The following is a 15,939-nucleotide window of genomic DNA, read 5'->3' as shown; positions in this document are numbered from 1 at the left end:
CCGCAACAGGAGAGGCCGTGATAGTGAGGCCCACACACCGCGATGAAGAGTGGCCCCCGCTTACCACAACTAGAGAAAGCCCTCACACAGAAACAAAGACACAACACAGCCAAAAATAAATAAATTAATTAATTAATTAAAAAAAAATGGTACAGATGGGGCTTCCCTCGTGGCACAGTGGTTAAGAATCTGCCGGCCAATGCAGGGGACACGGGTTCGAGCCCTGGTCTGGGAAGTTCCCACATGCCGCAAAGCAACTAAGCCCGTGCACCACAACTACTAAAGCCTGAGCTCTAGAGCCTGTGAGCCACAACTACTAGGCCCATGTGCCACAACTACTGAAGCCCGTGTCCCTAGAGCCCATGCTCCACAACAAGAGAAGCCACCGCAATGAGAAGCCCACACACCGTAACGAAGAGTAGCCCCCGCACAACAAAGACCCAATGCAGCCAAAAATAAAGAAAAAAATAAAAATAAATTTTAAAAAAATGGTAAAGATAAACCTTATGTTGTTTTTTTTTTAAACCACAATTAAAACTAAAAAAAAAAAATGTCAAAAAACACACCTCAGCTTGGTAAATCTGGCAAACCTGTTGTGAGCTGATCTGCTAGAGAGCTGCAAAAGCATAGTGCCTTCTCCATTGCGACTTGGGAAGGGCTACAATGCCATCAGGACCAACTGGCATTTTCTCATCTCTCCTCTGTTCAGGGATGATAAGCATGTTCATGAACTGGAAGCCTCCATACTGCAGGGATGTCAGTTCTCTACAAAATTTTATCTAGCGTTTAAAGGTAATCTCTCAAAATCTCAACCTGTGTGAGTGATAACTTAAGTTCTCCTAAAATTAATTAATGATCCTAAAATTAATGTGGAAATGCAAAGGGCTAAGAAACTCTTGAAGAACAATAGCAAGAGAGGAATCTCTGCCTGACTCAACATACATGGTAATTAACACAGTGCAGGACTGACGCAGGGACAGACAGATACACCAATGAAACAACAAAAAGCACAGAGACAAGACTCCCTTTCTCAACCATACACAAAAATTAATTCCAGGTAGATAAAACCCAAAATGTGAAAGCCAAAACTACAAAGCTTTAAGTCCCACAAATCAGTGACAACAAGGGAAACAACCCAGAAGCTTTGAACAATTACTACACAAAGGGAAATCCAAATGGTTAAGAAGAACATGAAAAGATGCTCAACCTCAACAGTGACTACTGAAAAAAATTACAAACTAAGAGCCAGAAGATACTATCAGATTGGCTAAGTATTAGGAAGTTTGACAATAACAAGTGTTGGTAAGAATGTGAAACAATGGGAACTCTTAACCACTGCTATGGGAATGGAAACTGTCACAACCACTTTAGAAAACAGTTTGGAATTATTCTAGTAAAGCTAACATACCCATTCCCTGTAATCCAGTATTCCCACTTCTAGGTACTGAATCCTAAAGAAATGCTTGCATGTATACAGCCAAGATTTCCAAATAAGAATTTCATAGAAGCATTATTTGTAGTAGCCAGAAATTGAAAACAATGTAGATGTCCATCCACAGAATTCGTAAGCTACAGAAGAGCCGAAAACAGAAAACTACAGAGGAATAATAATACACGACTTCATGCAAAATTACGGATGAACTAAAAGCAATGTTGAGAGGAAAAAAAATAGTATAGTGACACTTAAATAAAACTAAAAAACATGCATCCATTACTTTTTAGCTAGTCACAAGTTATCTGTAGGTTCCCTAAATTTGAATATGATACTCTGTAAGCAAGCAAACCAAATATAAACTCAGAAGCAATACATAAAGCAGTTTAATACATATGGCAGAAAAAAATTTTGGTTTCCAACTACATATACTTTTAATTCTTTCATATATTTTTTTTTTACTAAAACAGTTGCAAACTGTGGGCTTCCCTGGTGGTGCACTGGTTAAGAATCCTCCTGCCAATGCAGGGGACACAGGTTTGAGCCCTGGTCCGGGAAGATCCCACATGCCACAGAGCAACTAAGCCCGTGTGCCACAACTACTGAGCCTGCACTCCAGAGCCCGTGAGCCACAACTACTGAGCCCACGCACCTAGAGCCCGTGCTCCTCAACAAGAGAAGCCACTGCAATGAGAAGCCCACACACCACAACAAAGAGTAGCCCCCGCTCGCCACAAATAAAGAAACCCCATGTGCGGCAACGAAGACCCAACACAGCCATAAATAAATAAATAAATAATATATATATTTTAAAATATGCTTTTTAACCTAGTTCTTCTGTACAAGTATTTTTAACATCTTCAAGAGGAAAAAAAAGCCTAAAGGCAATTGACTTTTAAGTATATTCCATATCTGAAAGCTACTGACATGAAAGAATCAGCGATTGTATTTGAAACAAGTTAGATTTGATTGTATTTGATTGTATTTGAAACAAGTTAGATTTGAATCATCACACAATAAAACATAAAACCAAAAAAAAAGTTTAATTTACCATAATGATGGTGGTAAGCCCATCATATATTCAGTACTGGTATAATGGACACAAAAAGAATATTCTGCCAAACAGTTTATTAACAGCACACGGAACACATTAACATTGCTTTAATTCAGCAACCTGGCAGACAAAAACAAAATCCCTCCCTCTTGATATCTCCACAGTGATAAAAATTAGAGTGGGTGGGTGAAGCAGCAAAGTAAGGGCTCCAAAAAGTATAGAAAGTCATGACACTCACATATGAATTCAGAAAACCCACAATTTGCGTCTATTGAGTATACTCAGTAGTTTGAGAGCCCTGAGTTTTCTCCCCAGGCTCCTGAATCCCAGTTTTAAGAAAATGTGCATTAGTTCAATCATGAAACCAATTAAGATAATTTCAGCATCCCCTAACAGGTCACAAAATGAACAAAGACAGCATTTTCTGTTAACTATTCAGCAACACTGACTTGGGGCAAGTACTTATTTGTAAAACTGAATACACCCAGAAAGAATTTATCATATAGTGGAAATACATGTTCAAGTCAATACTATCCAATTTCTTTTACTTCAGGCATAAAGGAAGGTACTTAGGGAAATCATATAACATTGCTCTAATTACTGGACAGATGTATCTGTCTTTCATGGTAGATTGCAAGACCATGGTTGCAAGAATTTAGAACCTAGTACGAGCCTAGCACATAGGAAGGCAATAAATACTTTTTGACTAAAAAATGAAACATACAGGAGACACTGGTTCGATTCCTGATCCGAGAAGATTCCACATAGCGTGGAGCAACTAAGCCCATCTGCCACAACTACTGAAGGCCACGCGCTTAGAGCCCATGCTCCGCAGCAAGAGAACCCACCGCAATGAGAAACCCACGCACCACAATGAAGAATAGCCCCTGCTCGCTGCAACTAGAGGAAGCCTGCGCACATTAGTGAAAACCCAATGCAGCCATAAATAAATAAATAAATTTTATTATTTTTTTTAAAAAAGGGATTCTTTTTCTTCTGCTCCATTTTGAAAACTAATTCATGAATGGCAATAAAATAAGGAGTTTCTCCTGAGTAGAATGAAAAATCAAAAGAACCCAAATGTCGCTTCCAGAACCCTAAAATATTCCTGAAATTAAGAAATGATACCCTAGGACATAAGATACTGGCTCAAAGATTCAATTAGATTTACTACGTTGTGTTTAAGTTAAATCATAAATGCATTTTGAATGTTTTTTCATAAAAAGATTAAAAAATAGTTTTTAGGGCAAGTTAACCAAAACACTATATTATACCTATGAGGGGTACTAAAATTTACGTTAGCCATCTAAGCTTTTTTGTAGCTTTTGGAATTGTCATATTTTAATATACATTCATTTAATGTAATCAAGACTGCCTCCTCCTCCACCAAAGATAAACCTGAATAATTAAAAACAGGCCAAATACAGTGATTGGTGACCTCAAAATCCCCTGAATTAATTCTCTGTAGCCTTATACTATGGTCACAGATGCCAAAGCACTGTGTATTTTACAGTCAAAGAAAAATTTTCAGACTGAAAATGTGTTTAACACTAAAAGTTAAATTCTAAAAGGATTTTGTTATATCCTTAAGGGCCTTAATAAAGCATTTTAAACCTTACCTTTGTGAAGATGGCCAGGGGCATGCCATACTGGTCCTCTTCCAAACCAGAAATTATCCCTGGTATCAGGACTACCTGGCCTGTGTTAGCTTGAGGTTGTACAGTAATCGGAGGACTGTCTGAGGGCAAAGAGTCCTTTGGAAATGAGTTTGTCTGTTCTGATCCCACCTGTTCTCTTTCTTTCAAGGAGGAGTCCTCTAAGACACTAGGATCCAAGGTCTCCCAGTCACTTTCTGAAGACTCTGGAGATGGGCGAGAAGGAGGTTTCAAATATTGATTGCTGTCATTGGGTTCCTGTCCTTCACTGCTGTCATCATCTACCTGGAAAAAAGGCTCTTCAGTCTTCATGGCAGCATCTCTTCCATGGTTTCTCATCATGATTTTCTCAACAGTTTCCAAGTTGGTATTTGAAATGTCAGGAGCAGGCATAGAAATAAACTCATCTTCAGTGGGATTACTTTCTTGAAGCCCAACATCTTCAGACATACTCTTTCGGGGTCTATATTGAGAACTATCACTGAGACCATGTTCAATCATGCCTAAAACATACAATATTGGTGAACAGTTTGGCTCATAATAAGGTAAAGGAAAAACAAGAATTGTATATTCTCCTTTAAATAGTGGAACTCCCTTGAAGTAAGTCAGAAGAGACATACAAATATCGTATATTAACGTATATATGTGGAATCTAGAAAAATGGTACAGATGAACCGGTTTGCAAGTCAGAAGTAGAGACAGAGATGTAGACAACAAATATATGGACACCAAGGGGGGAATGTGGGATGTGGGGGTGGGGGTGGGATGAATTGGAAGATTGGGATTGACATGTACACACTAATATGTACAAAATAGATAACTAATAAGAACCTGCTGTATAAAAAAAAGAAATAAAAATTAAAAAAACAAAAACAAAAAAAATTAAAAAAATACAATCAAAATAGTGGAAATCTCCTATAAAAATTTTAATAAGCTATGCTTGCACAAATTTCAATGAGAAAAAAGAGAACAGAGAGCAGAAGCAAAAAGAACTACAATCCTGCAGCCTGTGGAACAAAAACTACATTCACAGAAAGATAGACAAGATGAAAAGGCAGAGGACTATGTACCAGATGAAGGAACAAAATAAAACCCCAGAAAAACAACTACGTGAAGTGGAGATAGGCAACTTTCCAGAAGAAGAATTCAGAATGATGATAGTGAAGATGATCCAGGACCTCGGAAAAACAATGGAGGCAAAGATCGAGAAGATGCAAGAAATGTTTAACAAAGACCTAGAAGAATTAAGGAGCAGACAGAGATAAACAATACAGTAACTGAAATGAAAAATACACTAGAAGGAATCAATAGTAGAATAACTGAGGCAGAAGAACGGATAAATGACCTGGAAGACAGAATGGTGGAATTCACTGCTGTAGAACAGAATAAAGAAAAAAGAATGAAAAGAAATGAAGACACTCTAAGAGACCTCTGGGACAACATTAAACGCAATAACATTCACATAATAGGGGTCCCAGAAGGAGAAGAGAGAGAGAAAGGATCCGAAAAATTATTTGAAGAGATTATAGTCAAAAACTTCCCTAACATGGGAAAGGAAATAGCCACCCAAGTCCAGGAAGCGCAGAGAGTCCTAGGCAGGATAGACACAGGGAGAAACACACCGAGACACAGAGTAATCAAGTTGACAAAAATTAAAGACAAAGAAAAATTATTAAAAGCAACAAGGGAAAAACGACAAATAGCATACAGGGAATTCATGAAACATTAACAGCCGATTTCTCAGCAGAAACTCTACAAGCCAGCAGGGAGTGGCACTACATATTTAAAGTGTTGAAAGGGAAGAACCTACAACCAAGACTACTCTACCTGGCAAGGATCTCATTCAGATTCAATGGAGAACTCAAAAGATTTACAGACAAGCAAAAGCTAAGAGAATTCAGCACCACCAAACCAGCTCAACAACAAACGCTAAAGGAACTTTGCTAAGTGGGAAACACAAGAGAAGAAAAGGACTTACAGAAACAAACCCAAAATAATTAAGAACATGGTCATAGGAACATACATATCGATAATTACCTTAAATGTGAATGGATTAAAAGCCCCAACCAAAAGACAAAGGCTTGCTGAATGGATAAAAAAACAAGACTCACATATATGATGTCTACAGGAGACCCACTTCAGACCTAGGGATACATACAGACTGAAAGTGAGGGGATGGAAAAAGATATTGCATGCCAATGGAAATCAAAAGAAAGCTGGAGTAGCAATACTCATATCAGATAAAATAGACTTTAAAATAAAGAATGTTACAAGAGACAAGGAAGGACACTACATGATGATCAAGGGATCAATCCAAGAAGAAGATATAACAATTATAAATATATATGCAACCAACCTAGGAGCACCTCAATACATAAGGCAACTGCTAACAGCTATAAAAGAGGAAATCAACAGTAACACAATAATAGTGGGGCACTTTAACACCTCACTTACACCAGTGGACAGATCAATCAGACAGAAAATTAATAAGGAAACACAACCTTTAAATGAAACAGTAGACCAGATAGATTTAATGGATACTTATAGGACATTCCATCCAAAAACAGGAGATTACACTTTCTTCTCAAGTGCGCATGGAACATTCTCCAGCATAGATCACATCTTGGGTCACAAATCAAGCCTCAGTAAAGTTAAGAAAATTGAAATCATATCAAGCATCTTTTCTGACCACAAGGCTATGAGATCAGAAATCAATTACAGGGAAACAAACGTAAAAAACACAAACACATGGAGGCTAAACAATACGTTACTAAATAACCAAGAAATCACTGAAGAAATCAAAGAGGAAATCAAAAAATACCTAGAGACACATGACAATGAAAACACAACGATCCAAAACCCATGGGATGCAGCAAAAGCAGTTCTAAGAGGGAAGTTTATAGCTATACAATCCTACATCAAGAAACAAGAAACATCTCAAATAAACAATCTAACGTTACACCTAAAGGAACTAGAGAAAGAAGAATAAACAAAACCCAAAGTTAGCAGAAGGAAATAAATCATAAAGATCAGAGCAGAAATAAATGAAATAGAAACAAAGAAAACAATAGCAAAGATCAATAAATCTAAAAGCTGGTTCTTTGAGAAGATAAACAAAATTGATAAACCATTAGCCAGACTCATCAAGGAAAAGAGGGAGAGGACTCAGATCAATAAAATCAGAAATGAAAAAGGAGATGTTACAAGAGACACCGCGGAAGTGAACAGACCAATCACAAGTAATGAAATTGAAACTGTGATTAAAAATCTTCCAACTAACACAAGTCCAGGATCAGATGGCTTCACAGGTGAATTCTATCAAACATTTAGAGAAGAGCTAACACCCATGCTTCTCAAACTCTTCCAAAAAACTGCAGAGGGGGCTTCCCTGGTGGTGCAGTGGTTGAGAGTCCGCCTGCCTATGCAGGGGATGCGGGTTCGTTCCCCGGTCCGGGAGGATCCCACTTGCTGTGGATCGGTTGGGCCCGTGAGCCATGGCCGCTGATCCTGCGCGTCCGGAGCCTGTGCTCCGCAACGGGAGAGGCCACAACAGTGAGAGGCCCACGTACCACCAAAAAAAAAAAAAAAAAAATTACAGACCAGTATCACTGATGAATATAGATGCAGAAATCCTCAACAAAATACTAACAAACAGAACCCAACAACAAATTAAAAGGATGTTAAGTGACCAACACCCCCATGATTGAGTGGGATTTATCCCAGGGATGCAAGGATTCTTCAATATATGCAAATCAATCAATGTGATACACCATATTAACAAGTTGAAGAATAAAAACCATATGATCATCTCAATAGATGCAGAAAAAGCTTTTGAAAAATTCAACACTGATTTATGACAAAAACTCTCCAGAAAGTGGGCAGAGAGGGAACCTACTTCAACATAATAAAGGCCATATACGACAAGCCCATAGCAAACATCATTCTCAATGGTGAAAAACTGAAAGCATTTCCTCTAAGATCAGGAACAAGACGAGGATGTCCAGTGTCGCCACTTATTCAACATAGTTTTGGAAGTCCCAGCCACGGCAATCAGAGAAGAAAAAGAAATAAAAGGAATACAAATTGGAAAAGAAGTAAAACTGTCACTGTTTGCAGATGACATGATACTATACAAACAGAATCCTAAGGATGCCACCAGAAAACTACTAGAGCTAATCAATGAATTTGGTAAAGTTGCAGGATACAAAATTAATGCACAGAAATCTCTTGCATTCCTATACACTAATGATGAAAAATCTGAAAGAGAAATTAAGGAAACACTCCCATTTACCATTGCAACAAAAAGAACAAAATACCTAGGAATAAACCTACCTAATGAGACAAAAGACCTGTATGCAGCAAAGTATAAGACACTGATGAAAGAAATTAAAGATGATACAAACAGATGGAGAGATATACCATGTTCTTGGATAGGAAGAATCAGTAATGTGAAAATGACTATACTGCCCAAAGCAATCTACAGATTCAGTGCAATCCCTATCAAATTACCAATGGCATTTTTTACAGAACTAGAACAAAAAATCTTAAAATTTGTATGGAGATACAAAAGACCCTGAATAGCCAAAGCAGTCTTGAGGGGAAAAAAACAGAGCTGGAGGAATCAGACTCCCTGACTTCAGACTGTACTACAAAGCTACAGTAATCAAGACAATATGGTACTGGCACATAAACAGAAATATAGATCAATGGAACAGGATAGAAAGCCCAGAGATAAATCCACGCACCTACAGTCAACTAATCTATGACAAACGAGGCAAGGATACACAATGGAGAAAAGACAGTCTCTTCAATAAGTGGTGCTGGGAAAACTGTACAGCTACATGTAAAAGAATGAAATTAGAACACTCCCTAACACCATACACAAAAATAAACTCAAAATGGATTAGAGACCTAAATGTAAGACTGGACACTGTAAAACTCAGAGGAAAACATAGGAAGAACACTCTTTGACATAAATCACAGCAAGATCTTTTTTTGATCCACTTCCTAGAGTAATGGAAATAAAAACAAAAATAAACAAATGGGACCTAATGAAACTTAAAAGCTTTTGCACAGCAAAGGAAACCACAAACAAGAGGAAAAGACAACACTCAGAATGGGAGAAAATATTTGCAAACAAATCAATGGACAAAGGATTAATCTCCAAAATATATAAATAAATAGCTCATGCAGCTCAATATTAAAAGTACGAACAACCCAATCCAAAAATGGGCAGAAGACCTAAATAGACATTTCTCCAAAGAAGACATACAGATGACCAAGAGGCACATGAAAAGCAGCTCAACATCACTAATTATTAGAGAAATGCAATGAGGTATCACCTCACACCAGTTAGCATGGGCATCATCAGGAAAACTACAAACAACAAATGCTGGAGAGGGTGTGGAGAAAAGGGATCCCTCTTGCACTGTTGGTGGGAATGTAAATTGATATAGCCATTATGGAGAACAGTATGGAGGTTCCTTAAAAAATTAAAAATAGAATTACCATATGACCCAGCAATTCCACTCCTGGGCATATATCCAGAGAAAACCATAATTCAAAAAGACACATGCACCCCAATGTTCATTGCAGCACTATTTACAACAGCCAGGTCATGGAAGCAACCTAAATGCCCATCGACAGACGAATGGATAAAGAATATGTGGTACATATATACAATGGAATATTACTCAGCCATAAAAGGGAACGATACTGGGTCATTTGTAGAGACTTGTGTGGATCTAGAGACTGTCATACAGAGTGAAGTAAGTCAGAAAGAGAAAAACAAATATTATATATTAACACATATATGTGGAACCTAGAAAGATGGTACAGATGAACCAGTTTCCTGGGCAGAAATAGAGACACAGATGTAGAGAACAAATGTATGGACACCAAGGGGGGAAAGCAGCGGGGGGTGGGGTGGTGTTGGTGTGATGAATTGGGAGATTGGGACTGACATGTATACACTGATGTGTATATAATTGATGTCTAATAATAACCTGCTTATAAAAAAATAAATTAAAAAAAAAAATCGAGAGAGAAAAGAAAATGTCAGACAAAAGAGAAAGCCCTGGCCAAAGTGAAAATGTCAGGGAACTAGATCCCACATGCCACAGTTAATAGATTCCCTCATGTCGCTTCCCTGGTGGCACAGTGGTTAAGAATTTGCCTGCCAATGCAGGGGACACAGGTTCGAGCTCTGGTCCAGAAAGATCCCACATGCCATGGAGCAACTAAGCCCATGCGCCACAACTACTGAGCCTGCACTCTAGAACCCGTGAGCCACAACTACTGAAGCCTGTGTACCTAGAGACTGTGCTCTGCAACAAGAGAATCCACCGCAATGAGAAGCCCGTGCACCACAATGAAGAGTAGCCCATGCTCGCCGCAACTAGGGAAAGCCCGTGCGCAGCAACGAAGACCCAACACAGACAAAAATAAAATAAATTTTTAAAAAATTAATTAATTAATTAAAAAAAAGATTACCCCATGTCTCAACTAAAAGATCCCGTGTGCCGCAACGAAGATCCAACGTGCTGCAACTAAGACCCAGTGCAGCCAAATAAGTAAATAAATATTTTTTTAAAAAATAAAAATAAATAAACTTCTGGAGAAAAAAAAAAAATAGAATGGTAACCCTAACCACTTTTTCCTTGAAAATTTTTATCATTCAAAGGTTCATGGACAAAAAAAAAAAAAGGTTCATGGACTTCTCTGGTGGAGCAGTGGTTAAGAATCCGCCTACCAATGCAGGGCACATGGAGTTGAGCTCTGGTCAAGGAAGATCCCACAGGCAGTGGAGCAACTAAGCCCGTGTGCCACAACTACTGAGCCTGCACTCTAGAGCCTGCGAGCCACAACTACTGAGCCCATGTGCCACAACTATGAAGCCCGCGTGCCTAGAGCCCAAGGTCTGTAATAAGAGAAGCCACTGGAATGAGAAGCCCGCGCACTACAACGAAGAATAACCCCCGCTCACCACAACTACAGAAAGCCCGCGGGTAGCAACGAAGACCCAATGCAGCCAAAAATAAATAAGTATACACACTAATATGTATAAAATAGATAACTCATAAGAACCTGCTGTATAAAAAATAAAATAAAATTCAAAAAAGTAAAAATAAATAAATATTAAAAAAAACAAAGTCCAGGACAGGGCTTCCTTGGTGGTACAATGGTTAAGAATCCGCCTGCTAATGCAGGGGACACGGGTTCAAGCCCTGGTCCAGAAAGACCCACCATGCCGCTGAGCAACTAAGCCCGGCACCACAACTACTGAGCCCATGTGCCACAACTACTGAAGCTCGCACACCTAGAGCCGTGCTCTGCAACAAGAGAAGCCACCACCATGATAAGCCCACGCACCGCAATGAAGAGTAGTCCCCACTCTCCACAACTAAGGAAAGCTCGCGCGCAGCAACAAAGACCCAATGCAGCCAAAAATAAATAAATAAATATTTTAAAAAAGGTCCAGGACAAATTATAAAAAGGAAGAGTAGAAACCGCTATGCTCTTACCTGGAAAAAGGGATAACACTGTCATCAGGGCACCCACCAATTTATTCACTGGAGAAATATAAAAGAGAACCTGAAATGGAGTCAATCAAAATTAAATCAGAAAATCCATGAGTCCACAATGATACTTTAAAACAAGAAAAAAGAAAAGAAGGGAGAGGGGAAAACTCTTCTTTACAGAAGTGTAACAGCTAAAACATACAGAATTTATGATAGAATCAGAAAATCACCAAGCATCTATCATGGTTCAGGTAAAAATTACCAATGGATGCTAAAACTATTGTGAAAGGTTGTTGGGCAACAGGATATCCACATATCTTCAAATTTATCAACCCACAGTTTACCTATTAGTTGCAAAGAGAAAAAACAAGTACCTAATTTAAAGAAACCTGGCAACCATCACCTGAATCAGATGATCAAATTTCACATTGCGAATAATAATACAAACAGTTATGGGGCTCCTGATGTGATGCCCTGAGAAGGACACACCACCACCTGTATTCTTGCCAAAAAAATTTAATCTGAAACTAGTGACAACAATCAGACAAATCTAATATTATAATGCAACTAATCTGGATTCTTAAAAAAAAAAAAAATTAAAAGGCCAATGTCATAAAAACAAAGAGAAACAAAAAAAGAGCGAGGTGGTGGCACTGTTTGAGATTAAAGAAAGCTAACAAGGCAATAAATGATCCTTGGTCTCCAGATTAAGAAAAGCAACCAGCTTATAGGACATTATTAGGACATCTGGGGAAATCTGAAAATGGACTGTACATGAGATAGCATTTATTATATCAATGTTAAATTTCTTGAATGTGATTTTTGTCTAGGTAGGAATGTACCCTTATTCTTAAGAAATATATCCAGGGCGTGTTAGGAATTGGGCTGCACAGCAGGAGGTGAGCGGCCGGCGAGCGAGGAAAGCTGCATATGCCACTCCCCATCGCTCCCCATCGCTCCCCATCGCTCGCATTACTGCCGGAACCATCCCCCCTGCCCCGCCTCCGATCCATGGAAATACCGTCTTCCGTGAAACTGGTCCCTGGTGCCAAAAAGGCTGGGGACTGCTGTCCTAAAGTATTTAGGGATGAAGTACCATGGTGTCTACAAATTACTTTAAAATTATTATGATTCAGGGAGAAAAATGAACACATATAAAACAATGTAATGCAAAAGCAAAATGTTAACAACTCATAAACACAGATGTAGGGTATAGAAGTGTTCATTATATATTACTCTATCAACTTTCCTGTAGGTTTGACATTTTTCAGAATAAAAATTGACAAAAATTAATCTGGAACAGGGTTCAGTTAGATAGTGCACTAAAACTAATGCTGGTGATAATTAAATTAGAGGAAAAAAAAAAAGCATGTAGTTGCTCAGGTGAGAGTTTTTTCTTTTTTTAAACCATTAAATCATTTAGTGGCACTAAGTGATATCCAGTAAAGCGTAACATCCATAATCTCCTGTGCTCTCCTTACACACTGCTTATTTGAATGCTTTGCAAGTACAGAGAAACCAAGACTGCATTAAAAGATGTCCTTACTTTATTAAATCAATATAAAAAGTGTGTACCTGTGATGTGCCACATTAAATAAAGTCTACTTGATCATAAATGCCACTGCATGCGGCTAGGCTAAATATTATTTTGCAAAATTTTGTTTCAGATACATGTATCCACATGTGCTCTAAGTTTCAATGAAAAACATTTTTTATTATGGGTTGCAATAAAAAGTTTGAAACCTACAACTCAACAACAAAAAAACAAACCTGATTAAAAATGGGCAACGGACTTGGATACACATTTCTACAAGGAAGATATGCAAGTGGCCAAAAAGCACATGAAAAGGTGCTCAACATAACTAATCATTAGGAAAATGCAAATCAAACCCAGGAGATATCACCTCATACCTATTAGGGATGGCTACTATCAAAAGACCTGAAAATAACCAGTGCTGGAGAGGATGAGAATAAATCGGAACACTTATGCACTGTTATTAGGAATGTAAAGTGATGTAGCTACTGTGGAAAAGATGGCAGTTCCTCAAAAAATTAAAAATAGAACTACCATGTGATCCAGCAATACCACTGCTGGGTATACACTCCAAAAAACTGAAAGCAAGGTCTTGAAGAGACATACATAGACCTATGTTCACAGCAGCATTATTCATGACAGCCAAAATGTGGTATGTACATACATGGAATATTATTCATCCTTAAAAAGGGAGGAAATTCGGACATCTCTTGTACATGGATGAACCTTGAGGATACTATGCTAAGTGAAATAAGCCAGTCACAAAAAGAAACACTTATGATTTCATTTATATGAGGAACCTAGAGTAGTCCAATTCATAGAGACAGAAAGTAGAAGGGTGGTTGCCAGCAGGTGGGAGAAAGGGAGAACGAGGAGTTAGTGTTTAATGGGTACAGTTTCAGTTTTGCACAATGAAAAGAGTTTTAAAGATGGATGATAATAGTACAACAACAGGAACATACTTAACACCATGAAACTGTACACTTAAAAACAGTTAAGATGGTTAATTATATGTTATGTGTATTTTACAAGTATAAACTATTTTGAAAGGTTGAAACACTGTACTAGTACATGTTAGTTTCATTCACTTTTTAAAAATTTACTTTTTTTTCTGTTTGAAGAAAGAATACATATTCATCCAGAAAGCTAGAATACAGAAAAGTGTATTTCCTTCTTAAAAATATAGCCAATATTCTCACCAAACTGTCGCTGTCTTTCCTCCTACTCTTTTCAATTAATATATATTTAATTATAAAATTGGAATCATGGGCTTGATATGTAGCTGGGCAAACTTTTTTCACTTAACATGCCATGAAACATCTTTACAACAATAAAAAAAAAACCACCCAGGGCTTCCCTGGTGGCGCAGTGGTTGAGAGTCCGCCTGCCGATGCAGGGGACACGGGTTCATGCCCCGGTCTGGGAAGATCCCACATGCCGCGGAGCGGCTGGGCCCGTGAGCCATGGCCGCTGGGACTGCGCGTCCGGAGCCTGTGCTCCGCAACGGGAGAGGCCACAACAGTGAGAGGCCCGCGTACCGCAAAAAAAAAAAAAAAAAAAAAAAAAAAAAAAAAAAAAAAAAAACCACCCAGAATCTTTTTTGTTGTTTGGAAATTATATACAAAATAAATCAATACTTACTTAGTCACTGATAATTCATTATTAAAAATGACTGAAAGAATCTCTTAGATAGAGCTTTGCATCAACTAAGATTAATTCTGGAAATTAAACCTCTAAGAGAACAATTACTGGGCCAAACGGATAAACATTTTTATGGAAACAAAATATACTGGATATTGTGAATGGCTGACTCTCCAATATCCATTCCACCCTACTTTACTGAGCACGGTAATACAGTGTATACAACTGGCCACAGATCCAGGGATGGCTCCTGATTACTCTAAACCAGAGGTCAGCAAACTTCTCTATAGAGGGTCAGATAGTAAGCATTTTTCATTTGTGGGCCATTTGGTCTCTGTCCCAACTACTCAACTCTTCCACTGTAATGCAAAAGCAGCCATAAACAATAAGGAAAAGAATGGCTGTAACTATGTTCGAATAAAACTTTATTTACAATAGGTGGTAGACCAGATTTGGCCCTGGGGCCTAGTGTGTAGACTCTTGGTCTAAAATCCCTCATCTAAATCTTTGATCTAAAATCACTGCAATCCCATCCCTTTGTACTAGAGAGTGGTCTGGAACCCAGGTTTAAGCCAATCAGTACAGGCATTTCTTTGGCACCAATTATTGGTTCTGGATAGGCACATGGCCTTATAGGCCCAAAGGAATTGACAGGAAGAATCCTTATTAAATGGTTTGCGAAGAGGTATTATCTCTGCCACCAGTTATAGCTAAGGAAGCACATAGTTCAATTACTGTTGGCAGTTATCCTACACTACAAGGGAAGTTAGGCTCAAGATAAAGCAAGCACTGTGGACCATAGAACAACGAGACGGAAAAAATCTAGGCATTTAAATACATTGTCAAACCATTCAGTCAATCCACTCTGAAGTCTGAAGCCAGCCAATACATTTCCTTACTTTTTAAGTCAATTTAAATTGAGTTTTCAGGACTTCCTTGGTGGTCCAGTGGTTAAGACTCTGTGCTTCCACTCTAGGGGGTATGGGTTTGATCCCTGGTAGGGTAACTAAGATCCCTCATGCCGCATGGCACGGCACGGCACGGCAATCAATCAATCAATCAAGAGAACTTTCTGTTATCTATAGTCAAAACCATTCTGATAA

At 38.4% G+C, this 15,939-nt stretch overlaps 1 protein-coding gene across 1 annotated transcript in view; it reads right to left on the bottom strand.

Annotated features, from left to right (window-relative positions):
• AVL9 (AVL9 cell migration associated) overlaps nt 1–15,939 on the bottom strand; it is a 68,890-nt gene that overhangs the window by 22,706 nt on the left and 30,245 nt on the right. The window contains exons 9-10 of the mRNA XM_082846116.1: nt 11,665–11,734; nt 4,106–4,644 (exon numbers count right to left, since the gene is read on the bottom strand). Of these exons, the coding sequence (XP_082702242.1) occupies nt 4,106–4,644; nt 11,665–11,734 (609 nt within the window). The remainder of the gene's footprint in view (nt 1–4,105; nt 4,645–11,664; nt 11,735–15,939) is intronic.

Source organism: Leucopleurus acutus, assembly GCF_964270905.1.
Source record: "Leucopleurus acutus genome assembly, chromosome: 9".
In the NCBI taxonomy this organism is placed as follows: domain Eukaryota; kingdom Metazoa; phylum Chordata; class Mammalia; order Artiodactyla; family Delphinidae; genus Leucopleurus; species Leucopleurus acutus.
Note: the sequence above shows the minus strand (reverse complement) of the source record. Positions and strands in the feature narration are given on the sequence as shown.